Source organism: Strix aluco, chromosome 2 (genome assembly GCF_031877795.1).
Source record: "Strix aluco isolate bStrAlu1 chromosome 2, bStrAlu1.hap1, whole genome shotgun sequence".
Classification (NCBI taxonomy): domain Eukaryota; kingdom Metazoa; phylum Chordata; class Aves; order Strigiformes; family Strigidae; genus Strix; species Strix aluco.
In genome coordinates this window covers 90,452,236-90,477,335 of record NC_133932.1, presented here as the reverse complement: position 1 = coordinate 90,477,335, position 25,100 = coordinate 90,452,236, and the positions used below count along the sequence as shown (strand labels likewise).

At 41.0% G+C, this 25,100-nt stretch overlaps 1 protein-coding gene across 1 annotated transcript; it reads right to left on the bottom strand.

Moving 5' to 3' along the window:
• Positions 1-784: 784 nt before the first annotated feature.
• On the bottom strand, positions 785-24,617 carry OBI1 (ORC ubiquitin ligase 1). The gene is made up of 6 exons (XM_074815472.1): positions 23,937-24,617; positions 18,546-18,681; positions 17,492-17,583; positions 15,627-15,875; positions 12,212-12,300; positions 785-3,132 (listed from the first exon to the last, which is right to left on the bottom strand). The coding sequence occupies exons 1-6, from the start codon at positions 24,006-24,008 to the stop codon at positions 1,626-1,628; spliced, it is 2,145 nt and encodes a 714-aa protein (XP_074671573.1). The 5' UTR covers positions 24,009-24,617; the 3' UTR covers positions 785-1,625.
• Positions 24,618-25,100: the final 483 nt, after the last annotated feature.

Sequence of the window (25,100 nt, the reverse complement as noted above, 5' to 3'; positions counted from 1 at the left end):
TAGATTTTTCTGTGAAGATTAAAATTCAGGTGGTAGATTGAAAGCAGTATATGAAAGCACAATGCCATCCTGCTGGTCACCCAGAAAGGGTCCTTGCACGTATAGCCTGAATGACGATTGTTTGGTAAAACTGCTTCTCAAAAGAGTCCCAGTTGAGAATGAACACACCAATAGCACAAATGCATGTACACATTACGATGCAAAATGCAGTTCTTGTTCAAACTGCTTACAGGACCCTACTTTACAAAAGATGGGCCTATCTACTGAAATCTTCTAAGTGGCTATCACTTCTTTCAAAGGGACAAAAGGCAGCCTATGGATTTTTCATATCATAGGTAATTGATGAGGTGAGGACGCCTGTTTGTAAGAAATGCCATCAGAGGTCTATACAGAAAGAAAAACCTGCATCTTGCAATTAAATATGCCCTTTAAAAAAACCTTAAACACAATAATGCAAAGAAACCAATTTTGCTCTGCTGCTTAATTAGGTCTCCTGCCCGTAGTGGGCCATCACATTATGTTGACCTATGCAATACTTTATGGAAGAGTCACCTCCAGAGAGGCCGAAAGCCATTTCCATCAACTGTATCGATGCTGACACTGGAACGGTAATATGTCTAACAAGGAGCAGGAAAGGAGATTTGATTTTTTTTTTTGTGTGTGTATAAGCTCACATTTGTGTTTTACAAAACTTACAATATCTATTTTCCAAATTGTGGGTGAAAAAAAAAGTTTGCCCATTCTTTTTTTTTTGCTAATTCAATATTTGAGGCAACATCAAGGATTACAGTGCTTATAACATGTTTTATTCAATTCACATAGAAAAGCATGCAGTATTAATGTAAAATGGTACAGTATTAATGTAAAATGTTCAGTGCACATTAGGTAAACAAGTCATTAGCATACAAACCCATTTTTATGGTCTATACAGGCATACTAAACACATTTAGAATAACAATGCTTTTTGGGAACTAAATTAAAAATTGTGCTTAACTTCAAAAAATACAAGCCATGTTTGCAGTGTTAAAGAAGAGATGTTTTCTAACTGACGTGCTGTAACCCTGAAAAGAAAGAGGCTGCTACCTTACACCCACTTAAAACAAGAGTTTCAGTACAGTGCTATGAAACAGTCCAAGCAGCAACATTTCCTCTGGGAGGCAAGTTTTGTGGCAAAACTGACATTGTTTTATAGCAATTTGAGGAATCCATAGGATATATAGCCAGTAGCTGCCTTCCACGCACAAAATGTAATCTTTAGGAATGGGAAACGTAACCTTTAAAACAAGTTCTTACATAAATGACTGATTTGAAAGACCACTTAAAACTGTCCTGTTCAGGGGAGTCATTAGCTGTGCTCACAACTGGAAGATCATGTAACCTGAAAACTTAAAAAGAACATACAAAACCCCCAAATCCCCAAGTAAACAAAATGCCCAGCCAAAGAAAAGAATCTGGGATGGTTCTTCCCTAGGAAAGAGCTTGTAATGGGCAAGGGAATGCTCAGTTTTCACATAGTCGAAAAAGACAGGATCAGATTGCATGGAAGTCATTAAAAATTAAGTTCACCTGTAAATATTAAACATTTGCAGGTTGACGACTGAGTCACATTCGATTTCCAAGCAGAGTCAGTTTTTGGTGGTTTTTGATGGACTAGCACTGGAAAGGCTGCTTTGAATTTTCCTCTTAGTTGACTGACTGACATTTTTATTTTTCCTTTCAGCTATAAAGGAAGACACCCAAGGAGGATTAAGCTGATTGTGCAGGTCAGATGACATCTTTAAAAAACACGAACCAAACTTTTGTTCCTCAAACAACCTTTGTGAGTTACTGAACAGTAAACTCTGGGAAAAGTCTCTTTGAAATAAACAGTTTGGAGGTTTGATATCACTAGCTGCTACGTTTTGGCCTGTAAACAGTGGAAAGTGGTCATTCATATCTAGCTCAGATGGGGAGAGAATGGAAAACATAGCAGGTTTCCAGCCAGTTCTGTCAACTGCTAGATCGCTTGTCTCTGGACACTTCATACTCTGTTCCTCATTCATCCCTTCCAGCTTCTTCTCAGTTTCATTCAGGAGCTTAGAGCACTCTGTTGACTTTGAAGAATTATCAAGATCGGAGGACTTGAAATTATAGCATGGACTCTTGCTGTTGTCCGACTCAGACATCATTGAGTCCAGCTCGGAAATTTTGTCGAGGTAGGCAGCATCCATAGATGCCTCACTGGAGGTTCTTGTGCGGTTCATTTCGGAAGAGCAGAGAGTATGTAGCCTTTTAGGTAAGCAAGAACTTGTTTTATCACTGGACTTTGCTGCTGTCTCATCTGACTGACCAGCTACTGCATTTTGCTCTGATTCACCAAAATCTAAGTTCTCAGCAAAGTTCGTGGGGCAGGTCGCCCAAAAACCTGATTTTCCTGTAGTAAAACAGTTGAGCTTCTTTCCACTATTACAGCTGCTTGTGCTGTGTTCTGGAGAATCTTTGCTGCAATCATCTGAAGTGTCACAAAACTCTTCAAATTTCAGCTTCCTCAGGAATGTTGATGGTTTCCTTGCATTTTCTTTTCCATCAGGAGTGTTCAACTGAAGGCGACTGAGAGACAGAAAAGGAGTGCATGGTGGTGGAAGATCATAAAGTTCTTCTTCATCCTTATATGGGGTACATTCCTCGATTTTATTCCACTGCTCTTCTAAGCAGCCATCCATATTTGTAGTATTTTCATCCAGGAGAACCCCATGACATCCTGGAAATAGTTCTTTCTTTGGGGGACACTGGGTATTTGAACCATTTGAACCATCTTGACTAGAAGAGCTTAAAGAAGTTCCACCACTTGTCAGCTGCTCAAGACTGTCAGGACTTTGACTGGTAGTCAAAGCTTTTTTCTCCTCAACTTGGGTTTTCAAACATGTTGTATCTTCACTGCTCTCAGCTCCTTTAGTATCTGTGGAAAGCGCTCTCTCACAAACAGCACTCACTGTCTGGGTTCCTTCGCCTGCATTTTTCAGCTGCAGAAGCTGACACTCCATTTCTTCTATGTATTTATCACTTCTTTCCAGTGCCTTTTTTAGACGGTTCATTTCACGTTCACTTTGTTCTACTTTGGACTGAAGTGCAGCTACTGTAAACCTACCAAACCTGCAAGAAGTAAAAAAGAAAAAAAATATTAAGCTGGAAAAAGCCATTCTTGTGGTGCTTTGCAAGCTCATTTCGAGAAAGAACAAAGCTATTAAACACTCTTGTTAATTTGAAAACAAAAGTCAGAACTTTTCTCTGCTAGTTATGAAAAAAAATAAATCATCATATATAATGTACAGGTGGATGTGAATACCTGAAAAGCCAAAATTAAACTATTAGTGGTAGTAAAGCAATAACAAGCAGATTACCCTTCCAGGGGCTGGTTCTATCAATTCAACTCAAATATGCATGAAGAATTATCCCCTAAAACAATGGCAAAGATTTATGATAACATTTGAACAGTGGTCCACATCTTGAAATATTTACATTCAATCATTTTCCTACAGTACAGCAGTGTTTTACAATACATTTCTTACACAATGTCACCTTGTCAAACATAAAATGCCAATATGAAATTCAGAAATTGCAATAGTCCTTTGAGGTGGTTTAAATACTTACATAGACCATTTCAATTATGTTCCCGTTAGATATACAGCTTTTTCTCAGCCACTGTGTGGATGGTACTTCCACTTACTTCAGAGTTACTTGGTTTTTTTGAGCTTTACAACTGGAACAATCTAATTTCTTCCTTGACTCCAATACAAAAAAACCTACCACTTGTGGTTTGTGAAAGTTGTGTGTTCGTGGGGCTTCCAGCTTAAGCACATTTTCAACTGCCAAGATATGGTCTTGCCTTCCCCCCATCCTCCACCAGCTTTCAAGACTGACCTTCCCCAGAGGGCAGGTGAAGGTTTCAGCTATATGCCCTGACTAATTCTAACCTGTCACTGACAGGTGGGCACCAGGGAATTCCCTGCTCCATTCGAGGCTTTCAATTTACAGAAAGAAAAAACAATTAAAGTTCTGGTATTATTAGGAAGGAGGGAAGGACCTGCAGCCAGCCTACAACTCTGACACATAAGGTTTTCTATCACAAAGAAATGACAATTCTGTATGTGGGCTTACACTAACCTCTGCTTTCCATCTTGCAGCTCCATGTTACAGCACAAGTTTACGTTCACTCTTCCAGCAAAAACACTGCCTGGAATTTCCACCCTGTTTCTTTGTCTGTCTGTCCCTCCTTCAGCATCTTTCAGAGTCACAAGGAATTCACACTCCATTTTCCCCATTCCATCCCCTCACCCCTCTGCAAAATGCTCCCCCCCTGCAACCCTTAGACCAGTGAGGTCTGAAGGTGGTCTATCTGTGGCCTGTGACTATGCTGACAAAACATCCATGAATCTACACATGCATTTCCAGCAAAGAACCAAACTCTATTTTGTTTATTCAACTCCTGAACCTAAAGCAGTAGGAAACTGCTCTATGCTGACAACTGCAATACAGTTAAGTGGGCAGTCAGGGAAAGGAATAAGGGGTATCACAAGCCCCAAACAAATCTGGCATGAGCGACCAGATTTACTGATGTATTTCACCGTTACACTGCTTCTGCATATGTAAAGGACTTTGAAGATTTTGGTGTAGATGGTTCAGTGGTGGAGAAGATTCACACAACAGTCTAAGTTGGTTCTTTCACAGAACTGCTAGGTGACCGCTTTTTAAATCAGATCAACTGAAGCTCCACACCATTTTGGTATGTTCCACTCACTGTTTTGTAGACAAGAAATGACAAGGTAGTCATTTTATATTTAAAATAGAAGTGTTCACTTAGTAAGATTTTTTCCCCTACACGGGGGAAAACACAGTGGCTGGACTGGAACTCCATCAAGGCAAGGACTCCCCACCTCTGCATTATCTCTACCCAAGTACCTTTGTCTTCATAAAAATGAAGACAGATTATTTTTCATTTGCTTACTCTATGGGTAACAAGTTTTTTCAATTGATTATAGCAGTTTCTCCATTTCTGGTTGCATGCAAGAGGGAAATGGGAGAAAAGGTGCACAAGACTTTCTCCCTCTCCCCTATGAAACTTACATAAAAGCAGAATCATAGGCAGCTCAGGAATGTTTCAATTATATTTTCAGGTGAAGGGGGTTACAATGAAATAAGCATCCTCATATACAACACATTTTGGCTTATTCCCTCCTTCAGTATAAGGAACTCAGATTTTGGTTTAAAATACTGAAGGAGACAGTGTAGCACAGCAGGGCCCAAGCAAGACCCTTTCTGCTTCCTACAGTGATCCAAAAGTATTTATTTTGCCTTTCTCTAACAGACCTGCTCACACAGCCTTACAGGAGGAAACCCTATGCTGCTTAATAAAGGGTATAAAAATGATAAAAAAAATAATTTAGCTTAATAGCCAAGTGAGAGATGGGGAAAAATGCTTATGTAAAATAAGCAAGATTTTCTGGGGTCTGCTGTAACAGACACTTTGGCATAAAAATTAAACATGTTTACATTTATATGCATACCTGGCAATTCCTTTTTAATGGAAGAGTGGTGTAATATGTTTATTTAATGCAAGAGGCATTAGTGACAGCCTGAGATTTGCTTATGAGGAAGAAGCACTGTATTCTCAAGTGCAACTTTTATAACAAGTGTCCTCAGGTTAGAAAAAAATACAGTATGTTGTTCAAAGCAAAATAGCATCACTAACATGTTAATTGTTGTGGAGGGACGTGCTTGGGAATTTTGGTTTTCAGAAATGGAGCATGTGACATGCTGCCTACAAACAGTTACCTCTGCAGTTAAGCACCAGAACAGTAGCTGTTTTCTGTTCCTGCTTTGAGACTTTCATGCATTTATTTTCCAAATTTTCAAGGACATGGATTTTTAAGACAGCCATATTACAATGCACATGTTTAAACCAATTACTCCCAACCAGAGCATGACGTAGGTGTCTTAGTGACTGATCTGGCAGGTCAGCAAACAGTTTAAGACATGCATATTTTGGTTAAAGAAGCCAGAACCCTCCCCATTTCCCCAAACCGCTCTCCTAAGAGATTTCCTCCTCTTTTCCCTTCAGATGTACAGTGAGCTGTGCCATAGCCAAAAAGTTATGGTCTGATCATAATAATAATAGAATGCTGTACAGTTACATGAAAATAAATTAAAGTTTGGCCTGACACTTTAGATAAATTGTTCTTCCTGAAGTATTTGAACAATTTCACACTTGGTAACAAGTTGATACGTTCTTCAGTAGAAGTTAAGGTATTTGGCATACATGTGGTAAAGAGCACTTTTCATATCCTTATGTATGGACAAAGTATTTTCAGTGTTAGGGTCCTGTTCTCTAGTTGTATCACTTAAACAATGAGTTTGTACCTTGCTGCATTTGTTCCGAGTACATTCCTTCTATAGAAAACTGAAAGCCCAGAGAAACTAGTGGTCACTTGAAGTGTACAGAAAGACATTTCAGGTGGGATTTGGATCCTTCAGCACAGACACCTAGTGACATTTTAGATGGCCTAAGGTCTTTTACATGACTGCTAGCCTCCAGCTATCACTCTGGAAGGATACACATGTCTTATAGGTCCTGTATCACAGCTGCCAGCACCAGCTAAGTGTACTGGATATGTTACAGTGTCTGAGGTGGCACCGGATGTCTAGATGAGCACTTGAACCCTGTATTTCAGGAACTTTCCTCAGTCAGAGTCCTTCTTCTAGTCCCAGAAGGATTATAACTTGACAAGAATCAGAAAGTTGTAGTCAGCTCTCACCTAGAGTGAGCAAGAAGACTAACATTATAGCTATGTTTGAGTAACCCTCTTTCACATTATTCCACCACTGCTCCCTCAGTTATGTTTGAGTACTGAAGATGTCCATTTAGAAACTGTTTGGGAAGTTTAATAGTCTTTCACTTACGAAAGAAAAAAAAAATCAGTTGTTTCTTCTCTTCTTATCTATCAGTTCTGCGAATTCAGCTTTAGGATTTTCTTTTCACACATCAGTGACCACTGACTGTAGCAGATCTATCTAGTTGAGCCCTTAACTCTTATCAACTCTGTTTAAAACCACACAACCTCAATACAAACATTTCTCTTTGTGGATAGTAAGCAGCTGCAGCAAATAATTATCCTGTATAACCATTTACAGAAGACTGGGGCTGCAAGGATGCCATGGAAGATGATTCTCCAGTTCTAATCACCTGATGGCCCAGACTGGGGACTGCCCTGAAGCTCAGATAGATGAGCATGATCCATCCTCCAAAGCAAATGAAGTGTGAGAAGTGGGAAATGACACTGTAGTCAGGGCTTGTCACAGTTTGACAGCAGGGCAATGCCAGCATGCACAACCAAACCCAGTCCCATCATTTAGATACACATTTTTCACTTGCGTTCTGCAGTTAGATGCGAAGAAAGAGCTCATTTTCTAAGCTTGTAAATGAACAAGTTATTTTCAATATAAGCAAATACTGGGCAGTAAGTCCCCTCCATCACACAGTTCAGACAGTAGAAACCAATCTGAAGACACATGGCTTTCCTCATGAAAACTCTCCTAAGCATTAGGGAAATCCACTTTCTTCACATTACATGAGTAAGGGTAAACTTTACTGTTTGTTGGATGACTGTAGAGCAGCAGTATTTGAACAGAAGAACAGCCAAGGTACATTCTTTGAAAAGAGCTTCTCCTTTCACTTAGGGAATTGGGTGAGTTCAGACAAATGGTGCAAAGCCTCTGCAAGCATTTTACTACCTTTCAGTGAAGCAACACTGGTCTTCCATGTAAGAAAGCCAGATTATACCTGAGGTCAGTGAATAGCATAAGCCAGACAGGATTACTTCAGAATTACTAAAAAAAACCCACCAGAAAACCCACAAAACCAAGCAGTGAGATCTGAATGTCCTTACCCATTTTGTTTACAGCTAAGATCCTCATGCTTGGAGTGGGTACTTACTTCCTCAGGATTTAGTATTATGTTTTGAAGGCTACTAAATAGCATTTTTTCCTATCTACTTTTAAGGCCACATGGCAACTAGTCTTTGAAGATGACCACTCCTTTGGGACAGCAAGCTTGCAGGGAGCTGAGAAAGAAGCTCCATTTTCTATCAAGGAAGATAGCAGCATTCTTACCCTTCTGCACCCCGGACACAGGTTACTAGAAGCCTATTTGTAGGCTCAGTGAAACGCAGACTGAATTAAGTAGTCTGGCATGAGCTGAAATATTTGAGTTAGACAAAAATTCAGTGTTGTACAGAATGACCTAAAAAGTCAACAGCCTTAGATTTCGGTGTGCAGGTACCTGAATTCACAAATCTAGACAAGATAAACAGTAGAACTGGAGAAAAAAAAAACCCCAAAACCTAGACAGCGACAATAAAACAACTTATAAAACCAGAGAAAAGAGATAATGCAACAATTTTCTGCATGTTACAGATAGTTTTTCAGACTGGGATTTTAACTGGCAGAAGAAATTAAATATTTAGGGGAAAGACTCCTAGGAAGCCTAGAAGTCTGGTTCAAGCTAATTTGAATCTAACCATTCATAAAATACACTATACCCTGGAGTAGATGGACTTGCTAGTTATTTTCCTTCAGGTAAAAAGCAAACATCCCTTTGCCAAAAATGCTTTTAGATCCATTGTGCCTTGCCAATAGCCATAACAGTTTTCTATTTTAAGTAGAGCTGGAAGTAATAGGGCTTTATCATCCTGCAAAACTTAAGTTTTAGAAGTTTTCCTGTTCTGTATCAGGAAAATGGAAGTCACTGAAAATCCTTCAAGAGAAAGAACAAACAAGGAGCAAGCAACAGCTACCAAAAAATCAGTCTGATTTGCCTGAGAACTGGGAGACTAACAAAGGTCTTTGTTAAGAATCAGAGCAAGAAACTTATCCCTACTCGCTTTTCAGACCTATGTCCCAACTATATGGTGGTGTAGTATTCTGGTGAAGATCTACTCCCCAAAATGTTTCAGGAGAAAAAAATAAATCTAATCAATCTGCATCATCAATTAAAAAATTGTGTAAAAATCCCTGACATGGATGCAATGCCAATTTTATTGACATACGTGACATTTTTCAGCAGGTTTTAATGGATACAAACAAACAACTCAAGACTATGATAAAAGGAGTTTTTTATTGACCACTGAAGTAGGCTAATTATATTTTTCCTGTGATGTCAGAGGTAGAGTCTGTGTTACAAAGGGATCATTCACCTGTCAGTGTTTCCTTTGCTATAAAGCAAAGCCTACTAAAATAATTTAGGCTTTGATATTTAGCCTCAATGTCATCATGTACAAAATTAACTACATTTGCGATAAGGGGACTGAATACTGACAAATCCTTTCAAAAATAATTTGATACAAGTTTTAGTTACCTAGACATTTTTTTAAGCATGAATCCATACCTGACAATCTGAAGCTAAGAAATATATGACAAATGAAACAATGGTGGTGACACTAAATTACAAAGATCCAATCTGATAGCTATTTTCAATTGTACTAGAGAGCCATTCAGAAACTTTTTCCAAAAATTACCTTCTGAACAATTCTGGATAAAGTATACTGAAACTACTGTACTGGCAAATCAGTGTACCTGCCCTGGAAAGTTTCATTATAGTGATACCATTGGGCTCTGATGCTTATGCCTTCAATTCTGATTTCATAAGCAAGGTAAGAAAACAGTTACTGCAACCTCTGCTCAGTGTGTGAAGCCTAGTTGAAAGATATTTTAGATATTATCAAAGTTTGCCATCAGAACTGGAAGAAAATTTTAAAAATGTCTTGTTGTTAGGTCTGGTCTAAATATTGACCACACTAATGACTACAGGGGTGAAAGTTAATTTATAAAATCTGCTAACAATGCTAAGATGGGAAAAACTTCCTAACACCTGAAGGATGTAACTGGAATTCAAAAGAATTGTTTTAAGTTTGACATATGCATCAAGACATAAGTTTGAAGAAAGCAAATAAATGGGTAAAGTCCCACATTTTGAAAGGGGACATCTGCAGCACAAATGCAAAATGAGGCAGGAACATAACTTTCTGAGTAGCTATTTAACAGAACTGGTACCGGCCATTTACACTAGAAGTGCCAGATAAAAGAAAGCAACAAAAAGGATTGCAGGATATCAGTATAAGATAGCTTATATAGGTATTGCAGGATATCAATATAAGATGTTGTAGCAAGACACACGACAGTTTTTCTGCTCTACTTAGTGCTACTGAGGCTTCATTTGGAATCTAGTACGCAGTTTTAAGCACTATTGCTTCAGAAAAATCATAGACACTGGAGAGTCCTGAGAGTACAGCAAAAACAAGTCAGTCAGAAGTTTACTTCTTCTCTTAAATCACATTTATCTAGAAGAATTGGACAAACTCAGTCCGGAAGACATGACTAGGACTGAATGGGTATAGGTAGGATGAATCAAAATTGCTGAATTTAAGGTGCAGAAGGGTTTCTTCCAGGACAATTTTTTCTTTGCATATAAATTCTTGCAGTACACCACTGGGCTCAAAGTAAAAACAAAACTGATGATAGCAAAAGCAGTGCAGAGACATGCAACTGTCCACACTCCTGAAGCATTTGAACTGTTCCTGGCCCAGTTTAAGCCTAATCCAACTCATGTGCTCAATTCCCATTCACATTTCTACAGTTTGTGTGGGCCAAAGAACATTCCCAACAGACCGGTAGAACATGACTATTTGTTCTGGAGACTATTAAAAAAAACTCCACTTTAATAGTAGAGAAATGGACAAGCCAATCTAGCTGTCATCTGGGTTGCAAAACACACCCTGACACTGTCCAATTTCTAATAACATTTGGCTATATCTGTACTTCTAAAGAAGAAAGTGACTGGCTATTGGTTTAGGCCACACTGGCAAAAGATGAGAAAATAATCAGCTTGCAACAAAGACTAGTTCTTCACACCCCTACCCCTGCGGTATCTAATTTTTCTGAGCAACAGGATAGTAAAGCCTGCGCAAGCTAGAAGAAACAGAAATTCTCTCCACTGGGGAGTTTACCTGACATCAGTAAAGTAAAAACGAAGTTAGATGATCTGGGTCTTCTTTTCTAGGATTTATTTAGTTATATCTATTTACTTTTCAAGTTTGCCATCCTTGCCAACTCTCTCTCAAATATTATGGGAAAAGATATTTCGTGTCATTAAAGCCCTCTCCACTGCCAAGACCTTAAACAGGGGTCTATCTCCCTTATTAGAGGACTTCAGGGCAGAATGTACTTTTATGCGTCTAACAGCACAGCACAAGTATCACGCATCTCCTTTCCAGTGGTCTTGAATGACAAGCAGTCTGGCAAGCAAGCTCTCTATAAGGATGAATTTCATCTTCCAGCAAGTGAGTCGTGAACAAGAACAAAATCCAGAGTTCTCTTCTCACGTTACACAGGTGCCCCCAAATCCCCTCCTCAAAAGCACCCTATAAACCTTTGGCCAATGCTGCTCTTAGCTTTCTAAGTTCTAAATCAATGAGAGAAAAAAGGTAGAAAACCAATGAAAGGAAGGAACACTACTTTAAAAATATGAACATGTTGCTTCACAAAGTACTTCCAAGGAGAGGTACCTCAGCACACAGCTGTAACCAGTATAGCAAAGTTTCTGATTTTTGAGGTCATTGTCACTGATGTTTTAACTGTTTAAGACAGAGTATTAAACACAGGTGTCAGTTCTGGGAATGATGTTCTTACGCTGCTGAAGCCCGATTCTACATATCTTGCCCAGACACAAAGCTATCAAGGACTTTCCTTGAATAGAGAGCCTAAAGTCCACAGAACAAATCCTGAAGGCAGCAAAAGGAAGAACAAAACAAAACCAAACACACAACAACCACAACATCCGCACTCAGTGACAGACCTTCTACTTTGACCATATACCAGAGTTAGAAATTTGCCAATAACAAAAGTAAGTTAACTAGAATTCAACTAATAAATACAGTCCTTCAACACTGGCCAGATAACACAAGGAACAGCACTTGTAGTAATGTCATATTCCTTCACTGTAGACTTGCTGCTATTCTGTAAATTGCATTTGTCACCCAAGTCTATGAGGATAAAAATTCCAAAGTCCACCTGGAGACACATATGCAACAGCATGTACACTGCCACAGTTTTAGGTTAAAGTCCTACAACAGTTAAAACAGTCTATAAATAAAATATGATAGCTTTTAAAATATTCACATACTTTTGGGGTGATCTACTATCAACTTCGGCTTTTAGTCGCAAATTCTCTCTTAAAAGGCTATTGTTTTCCATGCTCAGTTTCTTATTTGCCTAAGGAAAAGAAAAGGAAAAATATAAGTATACAGTAAAACAGAAATGGCTTCTAATATTTATAGGACAAGCTGTTTCTCCTTTTTAAAGAGACAGAACTAGAAATGTGAAGGCAGGAAGCAGCCTTCAGACAGGGACACCACTTAAAAATCACCATGGGAAATGGCTTGCAAAACTGAATAGCGAACAGACATTTTTTATTTATATTCCCAAAATACATTGCAAGTGTCCTATCTAGGGAAATAAACACAGCTATGTTAGTTAGCACAGAAAGTCATTAAGGAGATGTACTAATGGCAATTCCATGTTTTTTTTTTTTCCACATGACTAAATACGTTAAGTACATTAACATTACAATGTGCAGGTATCAGCAAAACTAATGTTGAACAGTTTCCTCCATTCCAAATTAGAGTAGCGTTACTTTGTTTTTTTGGCTTGTTTTTAAAGCATAGTTATCCTGTCCATGTAAATCCATTACGACAAGCTATTTGCAGTCTTTCTTCACTTTCTTCCAGGACATTGTGATTAAGGCTCCTGACTCACAACCCTTCTTACTCCTTGAATTGAGGTCAATTCCTCCTTCTCAGTTCAGCAGACACCCTTGTTAACAAGATACTTCATATAAAGAGAAGTTTTCCTGTCGCTGTGTTTTAGAACAATGAATGCCACTATCCTAACAAGCAGAGAACAGTCCTTGTACTTCATAGTCTGCTCAGTCTCTGTATGCTGAAAACAGCATCACCAGTCCAAGACTCGTAATTCATAGCCTTAATTAGATGACGCTTCCATGGCATAATAAAAGTATGATCTAGAGTTAGATCCGAAGAAGGAGCTATGCAGCTGGGCTCAGGACTGAAATGTACTTTTCCAGAAGCATCAAACAGTGCAAGAAGAGAGGCAGAGAATTCTTAAATGCTTATACAAATATCCCCAGCATCCTCTCCAGGTGAGGCTAAGACAGTGGAGAGTAGGGGGAATGGAGCAGAAAGAAATAAACACACATTCCCCCTGCCCCCTCCAGCCAACACCACAGTATTTCTAGGGGCAGAAAGAGTAAATAGAGACTTCTGGTAAAGAAGGAATGGGAAGGGTGAGCCCAGGGCTTGGGTGCCTGAGTGTCAACTATTTGGCATTTAAAAAAGAAAAGCACAAAAAACTATCCTGAAAGCAATGAGCAAGAATCCAGGACACCTCACTTCCAAATGAGCATCAAACCATTTGACAATGTGGCCAAGACCTTTCAAGAGAGAAAGACACACCATTCCTCCAGAAAACTGCATGAATTGTGTAGAGTTGGTAGGTTGGGCATCCACCTGGCACATGGCAAGGCAGGACTGAATCTCTTTGGTGTCCCTCTTTCAGAGAGTGCTCTACCCTCCCAGACAGTAATCTGCAAGGGATCCTCACTTGCAGCACAATGTCTAGATTAATCAGTTCATACAACTGCATTATTAATGAGTGTACTGTGTCTAGCATTTCTACTACTGGGTTTGTATCACCACTTCCATACTTGTTATGACTCCACTCAAAGTAATAATGCCTACTTTGAGAGTCTCTGTGCTAGGACATTAAGTGATAAAGGTGGCTGCTATTTCTTGACTCAGTCTGGTTTTAAAAAAAGAAAAGTGATGGCAACAACAGTTTCTGAGGGACTCTGTCTCAATGGGAAGTGATGGGCCATTGAAGCTTGTGAGTCAGGCACTTTAGGGGATAAGAAGGTTTCTGGTTCCAGATTGAGTGTAGGTGGGAAAGAGGTCTTGCTGTTCAGACTGGGGTTGGTCAGTGCACACTCAGAAGTGAAATAAGGTCTAAAGAAGAGTCAAGTGACTTTGGGTACTTCTGGAATTGACCAGATGCTGAGCAGGGAACAGATGGGAAGAGATTGTTGGACTCAACGATCTCAAAGGTGTCTTCCAACCTAAATGATTCTATGATCAGTTTAAGACTTGGTCCCTAAAACCCATCTAAACTTTTATTTGTATCTAACCCTTAACCAAATTCAGAGACTCCATAAACTTAAAAGCCTTTTCTTGCTAAGGCTTAAGTTATACTGAAAAAAACCCAAACATACCCCTCCGTCAGTCCCTGCTATATTCTTCTTTTTACTTAGCTAAGGAAAAAGTTAAAAACCTTAGTCACCACACACACAAAAAGAGGCAGTACAATTTAACTTTGTGGTAGGGGTGGGGAATAAAAAATTAGGCAGACAAGAACTCCTTGCTGCAAATCCCCTTTTGCCAACTACAAGTGACTCTGAAGCTCTTGGGAGCCTCTTAGGAGGGCAGAAGATGCATCCCAGCCTGTAAAGTTTAAGTCTGAGTCTAGCTAAGCTGCTGAAAAAGCTAATTTTGGAAACTCAATTCATTCTTTTTACTGTTTATCACACAGTCCAATCAGGGCCAGAATTTGCTTTAGACTACAAAGAGGCAAATCTAGAACTATCCCATTAACAACAGAATGTCAGAACAGTATAACGCAGGCCTCTGATTCTGTAGTACAGGAAAAGCGTAAATGCTATTAATGCCTACCAACAACAAAAATGTTCTAAATGCATAATGTTTTGGTTTTGCAGGAGGCAATCCAGGATTGTTAATAGAAGAGATAAAGGCAGCATTTTGAATAAATGCAAGTCCAGTTCTTTCCACCTTGCCTTTCAATCTTGAAATTTCACTTCTTCAGTGTTTGAGGTGATCCTTCTTGTGCCCGCACGTAGCAAGCAATTTTTACTTAAATATCTTTTCAGATGACTATCTCCTGCATCCCTTCTTCTGCAGTATCAGTTTTTCTTTTATATTACATTCAAGATGTATAAAAAAAGCTGCAGGTTTCCAGTAAAGGATCTGGTCATAAAATGCTGAAGCTGGTCTATTTTCGGTCAAAGGGTCAAGTTACTCTGTCTCAGCAAATTGCACCAAAAATATCGGCTAGCGAGGAGGGCAATAGTGCAAAATCTGCCTCAGTCAATTGTACCATGTTTGGCCACTGAATGTTGTAAAATAGATATATTATATAGATTATTGCAAGCCTGAAAAATCTGGTCATCAATACTGGTGACAAGTGCTACTATAATCCAATTACACAGTCATAGAGTGACAGAGGAGTTGAAGAAGAGTCACATACAAGACTCACTAGAACAAGCAATAACATCTGACACTTGCAAAGGCTATATGGAAATACTATGATACACACAACAGTCAGTGGAATCCAATTTTTTCCTCTTTCTTCTGGATCTATGAAGTACTCAGAGGTCATGCTAGCTCTCACTCCTGTTTAACTAACACGAAACAGTTACACTCCAAAGATAGCTGAAGAAATGTATTTATTACCTCCTTTAGCTTTTCCACATTATCCATCACTTTTTCATATATATCATTGGCAGCTTTCAGTTTTTTGCTCCATTCCTCTGGGGTTTCTGGGCCACTGGTACTCGCTTCATTTGCTGACTGGCTAGTTTCCTCATTTTGGCAAGACAAAGCTGATGCTGTAGGATCCAGAAGAGATTTCAGCTGTGTCTGTAAACTGAGATTTTTACCTCTCAGATCTTCCACTTCTTTTTGCAGGGATTCTATTTCATCCTAAAGGTGTCAGAAATTCACAAGAATTAAAATAATGCATGTGATTAATTAAATAATACTGGCAAGTTCCCACGGCACTTTAGAAACATGGGTTCTGGCAAGCCCAGATGCATGCCTTCACTTACACATATATCCAAGTATGCTTATGTATTGTGCTCTAGGCAGGATTTTAATCAACCTGCACACTCAAGCATAGTGAAGGTTTTAGTGAAGGGAATCCCTTGACTACATAAAGGACCCTGAACAAACTGGCGGGCAGACCAAAAGCTTCAAAGCATTCAGCAGCATGAATCTATTATTAGGGCACTCTGTGGGAGGATTTCCTGTATCAAGAGTGTTCTTAAGGTCGTCCTCTGCTGACTCATTTGCTGTTATTTGAGAATGTTTCTCTCATCATTCTGAAACATCACATGTTCGAATGCTGAAAGTCTCAAGATTCAAAATGGACAGAACACTGCCTGGAAGAGGCTGCTGCAGCTACATGAAAATAGCAACATCTTAGGAAAGACTCTCAAAATACAAAGAACAAAGCTCTTAGCTGTATAGGTCTGAAGCCACAGAGAAGCAAAAACCTTCAAAAGCCTGTCATTAAAGGGATAAAAGAAATAATTTATCCTGAAAACATGTCTTCTACACAACTTAAATACTTGAGTTGCTCAAGGTCAGATTACTAAAGGAAGCTATGCATGGCATTTACAGAAATCCAAGGCATATTTTAATGAATAATCAGGTGCTTTTCTTTTCCCCCAGCATGAGAACAACCATTTTAACATAAATCTCTTAAAAAAACCCTAAATTTATCCTATGCCTAGCTGTGTGATTTTGGAGTTCATTCAATAGAAAGGCAGGAAAACTCCTTTTCCTGACTCCTCCTTTCATAGAGGATGAAAGATGCTGAGCTACAGGCAAGCTTGTCATAAAAGACAGACCTTACTTCCCCAGTGTTAAGGATATATAGTGTCCGTTTCCTTTCTCTCATTCTCCTCCCTGAGACAGGCTTCCTTGCAAAATATGCCATGTCTTCACACTGCTGCTACTAAGGAAACAACAGCTGAAAAAATAAACTAAGCATATTCCTTATTAACACCTTTTCACCTTGTTCCTAAGAGAACCTATTTTTCCAGCAGAAGAGTGGAGATAAAATTCCAAGCATTTACTCACTTTCAGAAAACTATAAAGCAACAATGATAAAAATTAACCTATGCCAGAAGGTTACAGTGGGCAATATCCTTTAACAAGGAATTTAGTCTCCCTGACCAACAGGGCATTACTTCAGAAAATGTTTGTATTTGCATCGAAGACAAAACAAAAAGCCCTCAACACTCAATATGCATAAAGAATTCCCATAAAACTATAGAATTGGCTGTATTTGGCTACCGGTAGCATAAAGAGAATATCACCATGACTTCAGCAGGATCACTTCAAGCATCAGCAAATGCTGTCTTGCAACCTTAGTCAGAAGGTGGGATTTTAATGCAGCTGAGTTTCATGTAGATCCAGTATAAACCTTTACTCAAATTAAAAACAACACGACTCAAAGCAAAAGGACCAGTTGTTTGCAGTAATATAACAGCTGCAGTTCATCTGAAAAGTCAAAACACTCCCCCTGACCTTACCTCGTATTCTTTGTGGAGCAATTCAAGCCTTGTTTTACGTAGGTGTTTTCTGACTGTTGGACTAAATATAGGATCACTTTCACTCGTTCCTCCTAAAGCAGAACAGGATGAAAGAAACACTAATATTGTTTCTTTTTTAGGCAATTCAATACTACTAGTCCACCTTATAGCGCTTTTCATATTATTAACTACAAATACAGCTAATATTGGACCAATCTACTACCATGGGAGATTTAAAGTCCTTTCACTTTCAGAACAGGTTAAACAGGACTATCTATTAGTGACGTTTAGAAGTCAAAATCCTGCCTCATAGCAGGAAGACAACTTTTGAATTTTTCAACTTTGTATTTTCCTTGACAGAATCCTATCTTAAGACCGCACTATTAAAACAGAGCTGGGGGGAGGGAAATCAAGCGTACATTTAACTGGTACAAGACACTGTAAGTTTCTAAAGTGAGATTGTTCGATGCATTGTTCTCAGAACCAAACAGCAGAACCGACATTTTATGTCAAATAAAGATCGCACTATTTCCTCGCTCTGGGGAAGTTCAGATCCTCATTCATATGTTGTATCTTTGTCTTATTTCTGTGCTAAGAGACATCTTCTTAAAAATAGAGCAAAAGGGACGAAATAGTGAACAAAACAAAACAAGAAAAAAGACCAAATACTCATTCAAGATTTTGGATTTAAGTACACTGATTCTCAGTTAAATGCTATTATCAACAGGTTGCAATACATAGGTAGAGTACTTCAAGTGAGATGCATTTTTTTCAGTTAAAGGCACTGTCCAACTGAGATTTAAAAAACAATTACTAGAGCCAGGGACTACTTGCTGACTTAAAATAATCTAGCCATTAATATACACATAATCTTTGGAATTTTTACCTTGTATCTATTATATATGCTTCTGGAAAGATTTAAAGTCAGATCTTCCTTAGACATTGGTAAAAAACACAGAAGAGAAAAAAAATATCCAGACATTTTTGGACTCAAAAGAATCTCCTCCAGCAGTAAATACCAGAAAGTTATTTCAAAGCCTAAAGTTGTCCTTACCTATAATTTCCTTGCAAGGATTTTCAGGCGTGATGGGAATCCTGCAAGCTGGACACTGATTATTGTTCTTCAGCCACACTTCAATACAAATGGAACAGAAGACATGGTTGTTGACACAGATGACCGGGTGACGGACCTTTTAATATTAAGGGAGTGAAAAAAAAAAAAGAAAAGGAAAGAAAGCAAACAGAAAGACACTATGAATACTTTAAAACTCTTTCAGGTAACAGAATACTAAAATACACTACTCCATCTTCTAGTGCAAGTCTGGTCTTGCAGGAAAAAGACAGTGGTGTTTCACAGGGCTAGCTAGGAATGACCTCCTAACTCACACCACCAAACTCCCCTATTATTGAAGGCACCAAAGCTATAAACATTTTTGCAAAACTAAGGTCCTTGATTCTAAGAGCTCATTAATACAGTGTGGCAGGCACCCTTCCTTCACCCCACAACCTCCAAGAACTGCAGCCAACCACTCCAGTGAAATGCATTCACCTCCCTAGGTAGAAGGAGACCAAAAAGACACGCATTGACTGATTTCCAAAAGTGAGGGAGTGAGGGATTGCTCCTGACAACAACCAACACTTTGCCTTGGAAGAGGTGTCACTGAAACGGATAATGTTACAGATTAACTCTAGCCTGCATGTAACCAGCTTCATGGAAATCAGCTTTAAAAAGGATAAGGGCCAAAACCACAGAGCAGAAACATGAACCAACAATCACTAATTCAAGCCTCCTGCTAGATATGCATTGCTACTAAATAAGTCATTACCCAAGAATGGGGCAGATAACTGAAGGATTAAATATTCCAATCAGACACAGATCCTTTCAAGAAGCTTTCCCTTTCCTTCCGAAACACAGGGTAAACAAACTTTTAGAAAATATTAATGACAATGCATTATTCTCTCTTGTCATTTAACTATAAACCCTGTTTGAAAGTAAGCGTGTATAGGACCAAATACAATACGGAAGAAAAAGACTTTCTCCTATATCTGTCTTACTGGAGCTTCTGTTACAGCTTACTGTAATACACATTCTCAAACCTCTTAAGACTTGACATTAGTATCTGTAGGGGTCTTAGAAATAATTATTTGTTTCTCCTCCACCCCTGCCTTTGCCCAAGAAACGTGTTTTGAGACACAGAAGTTAGATTCTACTGTGTTGCACTCAAAACCTAAGTTCAAGAGAATCCTTTCAACTTTAAAAGAAGTCCTCATCATCCCCAAGATCTTTCTCTTTCATTCTATTAGTATCAAACTAAAAAGGAAAAATGAAATGTTGGCAGGGAGAAGTAAGCAACTGGAAAGGACAGCCAAGAACCACTTCAAAAAACAGGTTAGATCTGTCCTGTAATAATCATAGCCATACAATCAGTGTTGCACAAGCTAAAAACCAAGCGTTTTACCACTGAAATGCACATGGATCTGAATTAAGGCCCAGATCTGTCAGCTTGTTCTCCAATTTACTATCTATGCCTCTGTCACATTACATGATTCACAACATTTTTAAAACCTCTAATATGACAGTCCTGGGAGCCGAAGGATTTATCTATACACAAACAGAAACTCAAGTTACTGAAGGTGTGAACAGATAGAGACTAAGTGATTTCTCCAAGTGTCTGCAGACTTTCACCTCTAATTAAGGAGGCTTCTTTGCAATTAATGCAAGCATTAGCATACCAACCCTTTGGAAATGTTTAAATATTACAATTTCAATTATTAAATAAAAAAATCTTGTTATTTACTGCTTTCTATTACCAGAAAAAGAGCTCTCTCTGGCTTTCCCACCAGTAGCTAGTAGAAAAAAAACAAACAACTTTTTCTCTAGTTGTACTTCTTCCTTATTCAGAAGCAGTCTGAGAATAGTTATCCTGACGGCAGGATACAGAGCAGAACAACATAAAATCCAAACAGGAAAAGACATTTCAGGGGTGCAGGTCTCCCCTCTGGGGAGCAAGAGACCCTCAGTTACCCCAAACCTGACATGGAAGTGCACCTCTTGCAAGTGAATGATTACTCCATATCTCTAGCAAAATACTAAGTCACATTTATTACCCTCCAGGGTACAGTGCTTCTGATTTACACATCTTTACAAGTTTCATTTCAGGGCTGAGGTTTATACTTTTGTTGGCTCAGGATCCACACAAAGCAATCCACGCGATGACAGCAGAAGCTGCTACTGAAATGTCACACAATGGCTGGGGGTGCTGCTGCCCTTCACTGAGTCCCTGAGCAACCGACTGTGACAAGCCCGGGGGGTGGGAGATCGTGACATACTCATTACTAAAAAACCATTTCACTTAAATTACAGCACAGTTTCAGTTCCTTAATTGACCACAATGTCTTGAAAGACTACAGCTTACTTGAGAAGGCTTGATCTTGAGCAATTTCCAAATTTTTCCCCCACACATGATGGGATTCCTACGCAGATCAAAATCAAATCCTGTACACATCTATGTCACTTTGAAGGCACTTCTGGACCTTCAAGCAGCATTAACGGAGGAGCAGGCACATGGGAAAGTGGGCACGCTGATCCCAGTGAACGAATCCCCAGACATCCTAGGGGGTTTCAACACGCACAGAATTGTGTGCCTGAGCCCAAAGAAACTGTCAACACCAAAACCAACAGGAGAGAGGTTCAATCATTCTAGGATGAGTAAACCTAACAGCCTGATGCAGATGGCTTCTGATCTGCTCACTAATTATGGATACAGATACATTAGAAGATAACCCAGACTGTGTTAAAAGAACATTCAGGTAACAAACATGAAATTTATCCAGGCAATTAATTCTTATTATAAATGGTTATTTGCACACCTTGCCAATGTATTTATGACACTGTTCACATTAACAAAATGGGTCAACGTGTCGTGTGTTTCCACCCCCACAGATTTCTGCTTCATTAAAAACAATAAGTGGTCAAAATTAGTGAGTGAGTTTCTCTTCAGTATCTCTTTTTATCCCCTTGTCCTAACGCACAGTGAATAGTTTCTATTTTGCAGTTAGTCCTTTGCAAATTTTGCAGAGATGGCAAGAGGTACATTCTGATTGTAGGGTAGGCCTTCTACTCAATTTGAAGCCTATGCTACAAACCACAGAAGTATCAGAACATGTCAGTCCTCCATGATACTTTCTGCTCCCCCAGCAAAACTTTTCCCTTAATTTAATCTAAGTAACTTTTTCTTCCTTAACTTACTCTTGAGAAGAGCATTTTCTGATTAAGTTCTTCAATGAAATTCAGAATCACAGAATCATAGAATTGTCTACGTTGGAAAAGACCTTGAAGATCATCCAGTCCAACCATCAACCCAACATTAACAGTTCCCAACTACACCACTACAGCGCTATGTCGACCTGACTCTTAAACATCTCCAGGGATGGGGACTCCACCACCTCCCTGGGCAGCCCATTCCAATGCCTAACAACCCATTCTGTAAAGAAATGCTTCCTAATGTCCAGTCTAAACCTTCCCTGGCGCAACTTGAGGCCATTACCTCTTGTCCTATTATTATTTGGTTAAAGAGACTCATCCCCAGCTCTCTGCAACCTCCTTTCAGGTAGCTGTAGAGGGCAATGAGGTCTCCCCTCAGCCTCTTCTTCTTCAGACTAAACAACCCCAGTCCCCTCAGCCGCTCCTCGTAGGACATGTGCTCCAGACCCTTCACCAGCTTCGTTGCCCTTCTCTGGACACGCTCGAGTAATTCAATGTCCTTTTTGTAGTGAGGGGCCCAAAACTGAACACAGTAATCGAGGTGCGGCCTCACCGGTGCCGATTACAGGGGTAAGATCACTTCCCTGTCCCTGCTGGCCACGCTATTTCTGATGCAAAGCTAGAGACAAAGATATGTATTAAAAAAAAGGACAGCCAGAGCTGTCAGCTTTGGCAAAATTTAAACAGCTTCACGCATCTAAAAAAGGAAAGCATACAAATACCTTTATTACAGATATCACCAATAAATTCACTTATATAACATTAATATATTACCTCACTGCAAGATACCAAGTAAGAAGAACGCGGAAATGTCTTCCAGTACAAACTCAGAACATCAATTCCTGACCAACTCCAGAAAAGAAGTGGAAGTATGAAGCAGTGGCTTGAAATAGAACCCCATGGCTTTGTAGCAAAATACAAGAGAACACCTAACAAATCTATCAAGTGTTTAGATTAGAAAGTCACTAGGATCAGATTCAAATAGCAAATACATTGTCAGTTTGATTTCGCTCTCCTCTTTTTCAAGAGTATCCACTCTGCATTATAGACACAGTAGATTTCTATACTCCTCCATTTTCATTAAACACATAAGTAGGAGAGGGAACGGGACCACAGGCAGGAAGTCTTGCTCAGCTTCCACAGAAAAGCCAAGAAATGAATTAACACAGTTGCTAAAAGCATCACTCTCTGTCAGAGTTGAGAGTGTTGAGAAAAGGGATATGTCTGACTACTTCCACTATCAGCGCTACACCTACTTTATACATCAAGCGCGTCTATTCTTTTGTTATCACTCCAGCAGTAAAGGTCTCAGAGTAAAGGCCCCGTGAGGTAGAAAGAAACTGGACAGTAAATGCCAGAGTAGGCTATTTCTTCCCTTGTAATTAATGTTGTGTTTTAAGAAGTTTGTTTTGTTTTGGAGAGCAAGAAAACAAAAAAAGTAGTGGGGAATAAGCGAAGAATTTGAGAAGCAATTAGTGACAGTTAGGAAAGTAGCTCTGAGGCTTTTAGAGAAGAACAGACTAGCAAGAGCCCTCCCGCTTCCCGAGGGAGAAGAGAAAGGGACTGAGAAAAGGTCAGAAAAAGGAAACGGAAACTTTTTCTCCAGACTGCTGCAGTTTCGCTCAATACTTTTTAAATCTACTTGGTTATACATCCCCCTCTTTGTTTCACTTTACGACATAGCACCACGCTCAAACGCAAACTCACCCAGTATTTTAAAACAGATTATGCTACCGATACCGGAAGAAAAAACAAACCTCAAAACCTTCACCCAGGGAGCCATACACCCATGTTTCGGCGCGGGGGCGACCTCGGGGACTGGGGCCCGCAGCCTCCTCCGACAGCCTCCGGGAGGTTCCCGCCGGGGGGCCGCACCGTTCCCACCATCCCAACGCCGGCAACAAACCTCGCCCGCAGCTGAGAATGGCCCCCCGGAGGGACAGGACCCCCTCCGCCCCGAGGTGGGACCCCTCACCACCCCGAGCAGAAGACACACCCCCCGCCTTTGGAGAAGGGACCCCACACCCCAACTTTCTTCCCACCGCGGAGCCGCAGCCCGTTAGAAGAGACAAACCCGGTGGGTTAAGGGCTGCGGGCCCGGCCTCCCCCCTTCCCCGGTACCCACCACCGGGCGGCCCCCAGGCGGGGGCAGAGGGGGAAGGGCAGCGGCGGCGCCGTTACCTTCCCCAGGCAGATGTGGCAGGTGATGGGCAGCGTGAGGGACAGCGTGACGCTTGGCCCGTGCTGCGCCATCGCGGCGGCCCGGCCCGGCTCCGCCAGCACGGAAGTCCCACAGGCAGGCGGGCAGGGCGGGCGGTAACGGCGGCGGCAGCGGCCCCCCGCCAGCCCCGCTACGGCAAGCCGGCGAGGCCAAGCCGCCGCCCGGCGGAGGGAAGGCGGCGCGCGTTTTTCGCAGCGCTCCCCTGGAGGGCGGGCGGGAGCCGCGGCCCCCTCACACCTCTGCCCGCCGCCGGGCGGCTGCTGCCGCCCGCGCGTCCCCCCGGCGCCGGCCCCACCGCGAGAGGCCCGGCCTCGGGGCTAGGCGGGGGCTCCCGTGCCCGCCGGGGCAAGGCCGGGCCGGGGCCCGCGGAGTTGTTGGCCTACGCGCGGCCTCTTGAGGGGAACCAGCGCGGTGGGGAGCGCTTGGTAAAGGGCCCTTGTAAGGAGGCCGACGCGGTTATAAGGGCTCTCCTTTCCCCTTATAAACCTATCCCTCGCTCAGGGCTCATTGTGCTGAATTAAATAAATCCTGTTAATTCCCCTGACTCTTCCTCTGAGCGTTTCCCATGTCCCTCTTTTTTTTTTTTTTTTTTTTTCCCTACTACAGCAAATAGGAGCATGTTCCAGGGAAAACTCGCGGGGCATGACCCCTGCTTCCCCATGGCCTCGCGTTCAGCTGTAGCTGCCTGTACCCGGCAGCAGTCTCGTGCCTGGCATTGCCCCTCGGCTCCCACACTGCCCTCCCCCTGCACAGGCGGCTCAGCCGAAACCCCTCGCTTTTTGGCCCAAAGCGTTGTCTGTCAGCTCGGGTGGGATTTTCACAGCCCACATGCCTGTGGCTTCCAGGGCAACAAGGAAATGGGGACTGGGATAAGCCCCCAAGCCCTGTGAGTGCCATGCGTGGTGGCACTTGCCCAACGATGCCTGATGGAAGATCCTGTCCCAATCCATGGAAACTGAGGGGCCAAATCCACGGATGAAAATTTGCGTCTGCCACCCAGCTTGCACCGATGACTCTCTAAATCGCAAAGCCTTGGTGTTGCGCTTTCTGGGCTGCCAGAGAGCAGCTGGGAAGCGGTGCTGGTGGGACGGGAGGCTCCTAGGAGTCTGCTCGCTTGACCTCAG